The sequence below is a fragment of the Drosophila subpulchrella genome, chromosome 2R (assembly GCF_014743375.2).
Source record: "Drosophila subpulchrella strain 33 F10 #4 breed RU33 chromosome 2R, RU_Dsub_v1.1 Primary Assembly, whole genome shotgun sequence".
NCBI classification, from domain to species: Eukaryota; Metazoa; Arthropoda; class Insecta; order Diptera; family Drosophilidae; genus Drosophila; species Drosophila subpulchrella.
This window is the reverse complement of record NC_050611.1, coordinates 11,204,367-11,210,708: the sequence shown is the minus strand read 5'-3', so window position 1 is coordinate 11,210,708 and position 6,342 is coordinate 11,204,367. Positions and strand designations below refer to the sequence as shown.

The following is a 6,342-nucleotide window of genomic DNA, read 5'->3' as shown; positions in this document are numbered from 1 at the left end:
AGGTATGCCTCTTTCACACTCTCCTAATTTAGAACATAAAAATCTATTTCAAGTACGAGATAATAGCAACAAAAAGTTTGCGATAGCTCAACACAAGCAAATCTTATCTTTGATTTCAAACACTTTGCTTATCAAAACAGTAGTGATGGCACTATACAAGTATAATGCAATCGTTAAAACCCAAGTATCTTATCTGCCGGCGGTGTTATCAAGAAAACATTTATTGTAAACAAAATATATAGCTATAAGGAACTTATTGCACAACTAAGTGCAACGAATAAAATGGGTTCTACTGATCGACATCAGTAAACTTAAAGGGGAATGCAATAGCCGGTTCCATGACAAACATGGTCTTGAAAGGTCTGCTGGCATCCCGATTGAACTCCACGTGGAAATTGCGAATCAGCTTGGCCACAGTGGTCTCCATTTCCAGGTCCACCACTCTTTTGCCAATACACATGCGGGGTCCAAAACCAAAGGGCAGGAAAGTGAAGGGGCTGACCTGCATCTTCTTACCCGTCGCCGGATCCCTTAGCCAGCGCTCTGGTAGAAACTCATCTGGTCGCGGATAGAACGAACTGTCTTTCATCAGGACATTGGAACCAAGTAGGACAGTTGTTCCCTTGGGCACCGTATAACCGGAGAGTATCACATCATGTTGGCATGTTCGCATGGTTCCCAAGCCATTGGGATAGTATCGCAGGGTCTCTTTGATTACAGCCCTCAAATAGGGCATATCCTTCATGGTATCCTCATTGAGCAGGCTATCCTTTGAGGGCATGATCCTCAAGAGCTCCTCTCGCAGTTTCAGCTGCTTTTCCGGGTATTTCGAAAGACAGAGTAGAACCGCAGAGAGAAGTGTAGAAGTGGCATCCACACCGGCGAAGAGGATGTCCAAGCCCATAATCACAGCCACTTTGGGATCGATCTCCATCAATCTCTCTAGCATACTGTTGCTATTAACTTTTTCACCCGCTTCGCGACGCTTTTCCAGCGCCTCCTGGTTTTCCTTCATCATTTTCTGGGCCACATCCAAACTGGAGTTGAGGGTTCTCTTCATTTTCCTGTAAGTGGGTGTTGAAATAATCTTCCACATGGAGGGCTGGAAGTCGAGCTTAAATGTCAACCGGAAGATATCCCTCGTGGTCTGGAAGAGTGTTAATGCATCGGGATTATCGCGGTTCTTTCTGATCAAACCCATTTGCCGATCGAATGCCACCAGGGCCAGTGATTCAAAAATCATTCGGCAGATTTCATCCGTGAAATTCTCCGGTACTTCCAGGGTTTTGGGATCGCGGATCTCCTTAATTCTGTTAGGAATCAGATTAATCCAGGATTGTATTTTATGATTTAAGTACTAACCGCTCTATAAACTCATTGTTAATGTTCGACAGGGGTTCGTAGTACATTCTCAGGCCTCTTGGCTGCATGAAAATGGGATTGATTGCTGAACGCAGTTTGCCCCAAGTCTCGTCTTGTCTGGATAGTTAAATATCAGTTAGCTGAGGATTATAATGTCAAGATTTGTTTGTCTTACGAAGCAACCAGACCCTGAACCTCTCCATAAACATCTGGTCTAACGTGTTGGCGAAAATATACAATAGAATCCAGACCATCGCGATGTGGCCAGATACCCTCATTGCGAAAGACCGTCTCTATATCCTTGGTGCTAAATGTGGTCACCCAATCCTTGCGGCCGAACATTCCAGGCATTATATAGATATCTCCATAACGCTTTCGCATGGTAGAAGTGTATTCCGTTATTGATGCATTTTGGAACTCCCCTCCAGGCATAAAAGCCCTCATGAATTTAAATTTGTTGGGCCGCGGGATCTCATGGTAGGGCTTGCATTCCTCAGTTATCTTTAATTAAGAATTATAGTTTTCACTACTTTTCTCATAGACTTACGTTTTTACTAACCTGAGCTTGTGCCAAGGCGGAGGCTGATCTCAGAGATCGAACGGGGCCTACGAAAATCGCAACAGATCGCGCACTGTTCAGGGTAATCATTCTCGTGCTCAACTGAAAACCTGTTCACTATTGAATGCATTCTTATAGCTATGCCTTATCTCTAAAAAGTATAAGCAGAGAGAATAGAGAAGAGAGCTATACAAAGTAAAGCTTTCAAACCAAAACAAAACCTAGCAAACAAAGCATGAGTTTCAATTTCTTATCAAATAAACAGAGTATCACCATGATTTGCCTACCCCACTCAGCAAAAAAAATATAAACAACGGACCGTGAGAGCTGGAAAACCGGTTGAGAATGCATGTAAGAGCGTTTGGACTTATAATACCCCTTTAAAGGTCTTAAAAAAATATTAAAATATTTGTAACTTATTTTTTTTAGTGCTGACATATTTTAAGACAAGTTTGCCACTATAAAATTATTTATTACAAACAAAAATTATTGTTTATTTTGAGTTAAATATATACATTTTAGATAACGCTCAATGGTTTATCATTCAAAACATATAGCAACAACTAAATCTGATTGTTTAGTCTCTTAATTTGACAGAAACTAAAAGTAAGCGAAAACATTTAAAGCCATCCCAGACCTAACATCAAATTTCCCAAACACACAAATTTAGAGGAAAAAGGAAGCCAGCAAGGACGAAAAAGAACTGGCCACATTGATTTGCTGATCAATTTTCAATTTTACGCCAATTTTCCAAATTAGCCGCCAATTAAATTTGCATTTTCCAATTGGCCAAATAGGCCAACACATTCTATGGACCACACCTGACCAAAAACAACCCAGCACTCCCACCGATTCACCCATTACCGCTAAAACATCACGGGCTCGTTTAAATGTTGTTCGGCTTTTGGTTTTGGCTCTCGCAATTAAAAATCAATTTTAGAGAGGTATTCCCTCTAGAGATAACATTAGTCGCGTGCTTGCCATATAAAGCTTGTGCCCATTTGAAAGATCCAATCTAATGGGAAATCTTTTAGTACTTAGATTAAGATTATTTATTTACAGTATTTCACAAGAAGGTGTATACATTTTAAAGCCATTATTGGTCGATATCACTGAACTTAAAGCGGAAAGGAATGGCCGGTTCCATGAGGAAGGAAGTCTTATAGGGACGACTGGAATCGTAGTTGAATTCCACCTGGAAATTCCTTATCAACTTAGCAACACTCGTCTCAATTTCCAGGTCCACCAATCTTTTGCCAATACACATGCGAGGTCCGGCGCCAAATGGCAAGAAGGTAAAAGGATTGATCGGGGTCTTCTTTCCAGTCGCGGGATCCCTTAGCCAGCGCTCTGGCAGGAACTTCTCAGGCTCCGAATAGTAGTTTTTGTCGTGCATAAGAATATTTGAAGCCAAAACCAAGTTAGTGCCCTTTGGCACATTGTAACCAGAGAGGGTGACGTCTGTGGGGCAAATTCGCAAGTTGCCCAAACCATTGGGATAGTATCGCAGGGCCTCCTTGATCACTGCCCTTAGGTAAGGCATATCCTTCATGGTGTCCTCGTTGAGAAGGGTGTCCTTGGTGGGCATAATCTTCAGAAGTTCCTCTCGCAGTTTGCCCTGTTTTTCGGGATTCTTAGCCAGACAAAGCAGCACAGCTGACAACAAATTAGATGAGGCATCAACTCCGGCAAACAGGATGTCCAAACTCATAACAACCGCCAGTTTCGGATCCACGTCCATCATCCGCTCCAGCATGCTGTTGCTATTCACCTCCTCGCCTGACTGGCGGCGCTTTTCCAACAACTCCTGGGTTTCCCTCAACATATTCTGCGCAGCCAGCAAGGACTCGTCGAGAACGCTCATCATTTTCCTATATGCAGGAGTTGAGATATACCGCCACATCGATGGCTTGACGTCCAATTCGAAGACATATTGGAGCACTTTTCTTGCCATATTAAACAATACTAGAGCATCGGGATTGTCCCGATTCTGTCTGATCAAACCCATTTGGCGATCGAAGGCCACCAAACCAAGGGAGTCGAAAATCAGACGTCTCATTTCATCCATAAAGTCATCAGGTACCTCCAGGGTCTTAACATCTCGTATTTCCTTGATTCTGGAAACGGTTAATAGTCTGGAGAATAAATATAACTATGCCTTTTATTTCTTACCGCTCAATAAACTCATTGTTGATGTAGGAAAGTGGTTCGTAGTAGGTTCTTAGGCCCTTGGGTTGCATGAAAATTGAATTCAGGGCTGATCGAATTTTACCCCAAGTCTCCGCTTGCCTGGAAGTTGGATTACGTTGTTAATACGAATATTCTTTAAATATTTGTTTAACTTTTAACTTACGATGCCACAAGACCTGGATTTTCTCCATAAACATCTGGCCTTATTTTAGTCCGGTAGTGTTGAAACGAAGCGAACATTTCTCGTTCGGGCCAAATTCCCTCATTGCGGAATACCATCTCTATATCCTTGGTACTAAACGTGGTCACCCAATCCTTGCGTCCGAACATTCCGGGCATTATAAAGATATCCCCATAACGACTTCTCATCGCTGCCGCATAATCCACAATGGAGGCGTCATGGAACTCGCCACCCGGCATGAACGACCTTATGAACTCTATCTTCCCAGGACGTGGGATCTCTTTATAAGGTCTAGCTTGTATAGTTGCATTTTCGGTTATCTATAGTTAATAACTCTATTATTATATATCACTATTACGAATAGAGCTCTACTCACATTGGCAAAAACCTGTGCCTGTCCAGAAGCTGCCCTCACAGACTGAATGGAACCATTTGTGATGGCCACCCGCTGTGCTGTCTGCAAAATATTCATATTTATCTTATTAAACTTGCTCTACTATCGAACAACTGACCTATAAAGACAACTCCCCAGCGTATTTATAGCCTATCCTTATCTCAAGAGAAAGGAACAAACAAAGGTTATCAATAAACAAAGCAGAACTAAAAAAAAATTCCGTCTTGCTATAAGTCGCTATCGAGCATGTCTTGCAGTTTTTGAAGTTTAAATTTCTGGCTATCTCTACGATTTAAATTGCTTGTTGGTCAAAAAATGTATGATGAAATTTCTGATAAGATTTGTCTATCCAATTCTCCACCAAAGGCAACGTTCGATTATATGTTTAGTATTAAGAGATAACAATAGTCGCGTGCTTGTGGCTTTTGAAGATAATCTAATCAAATTAGGAAAAGCGTTTGCCATTCTGTAAACTTATTTATTTACAAAATTGCACAAAAAGGTGATCCATTTCAAAGCCATTTAATGGACGATATATTAAAATTTCCTAGTGTACATTGTACACTTTACTTACCTAATATAAGCATACGCGATATGTTTTCTAACTTAACTAAAAAAGAAATATATTTAAATAATTTTGTTTTAATATGAAATTCTTTTGCCATATTTGCTTGCTTTACTTGAAATGTTATCTTTCAAACGACATTTTACTAACCATCCTCATAAAATGTTTTAATCTAAAAATGCACGACTTTATTTTGCATCATTTAAGGTTTCCATCTTTAATCTATAGGTAGCGAAAAGAGAAATGCAACTCTTGAGTTCTCAAGACATGGCCAAGAAGTGCTGTGCTCTGCTGTGGTCCCCCAAAACAAATTACGCCAGCCAAATGCAATCCAAGAAGAGGCTGTAAATCTTGGCGGCATTGTTGTACTATATCTGCCTCGGATCCGGGATCCTTCAGACTCCCAGACTCCCAGTCTCTCTGGGAGGCATCCCATGTGCATAATCAGTGCACTCAGGCGTTGCACAAAAGGCGGAGCGGAGAACAGAACCCAGTTATGTTCAAGTGTCACCAAGGCTGGCCGCAACTGTCGGCAATAACAAACCCCGTGTCGAGTGGAATGGGGCGGGGAATGGGTAGGGGAACTGGGGAATCCCATGATTCCCATTTTCTTGCTCTGCTCCTGACGCAAGGAGACGTGTTCCTGCGGCTCCATTTTGTACCTGTTCCCGACGTACATGGCAGCCATCTCTTGGCCCCCATTTCCCTTCTTTCATTGGTCCTGAGTGCGTGTGGTCTCCGGTTGCAGTTGCATTTGCAGTTGAAACTGGAGTTGGAGTAGCAGTTGCTCATTTTTACCCATTCCCAACCCCTCAACCCCGAGATAGCCTGGCCTAAACCAGCTGCCAAATGGCATCTGCCGGCTGACATATCTCTTGAATCCATTGCTGAATTCAGTCTTTTGGCTTCCAGTTCCAGTGTTCCTTCCTCATCTTCCTCCCTTTGTTTCACTGTCTCTGGCGAAAGGTTTTTAAATTTCGACTGGAGTACCCTTGAAGCTGCCTTTGGCAAGTGGCAAGCACAACATCCTGCCTCGCCACCCACTCCGTTTCCCTTTCCCTTTCCCATACCCGCTTTCCACTTCCACTTAA

General features: G+C 42.2%; 2 protein-coding genes across 2 annotated transcripts; both read right to left on the bottom strand.

Annotated features, from left to right (window-relative positions):
• Positions 1-201: 201 nt before the first annotated feature.
• On the bottom strand, positions 202-2,042 carry LOC119551375 (probable cytochrome P450 12d1 proximal, mitochondrial). Its single transcript, XM_037860696.1, has 4 exons — positions 1,922-2,042; positions 1,538-1,863; positions 1,363-1,479; positions 202-1,310 (listed from the first exon to the last, which is right to left on the bottom strand). Exons 1-4 carry the CDS (start codon positions 2,009-2,011, stop codon positions 290-292), a joined length of 1,554 nt encoding a protein of 517 aa, XP_037716624.1. The 5' UTR covers positions 2,012-2,042; the 3' UTR covers positions 202-289.
• A 966-nt stretch (positions 2,043-3,008) lies between these two features.
• Positions 3,009-4,785, bottom strand: LOC119550375 (probable cytochrome P450 12d1 proximal, mitochondrial). The gene is made up of 4 exons (XM_037859022.1): positions 4,669-4,785; positions 4,275-4,612; positions 4,094-4,210; positions 3,009-4,038 (listed from the first exon to the last, which is right to left on the bottom strand). Exons 1-4 carry the CDS (start codon positions 4,762-4,764, stop codon positions 3,018-3,020), a joined length of 1,572 nt encoding a protein of 523 aa, XP_037714950.1. The 5' UTR covers positions 4,765-4,785; the 3' UTR covers positions 3,009-3,017.
• Between the last annotated feature and the right edge of the window lie 1,557 nt (positions 4,786-6,342).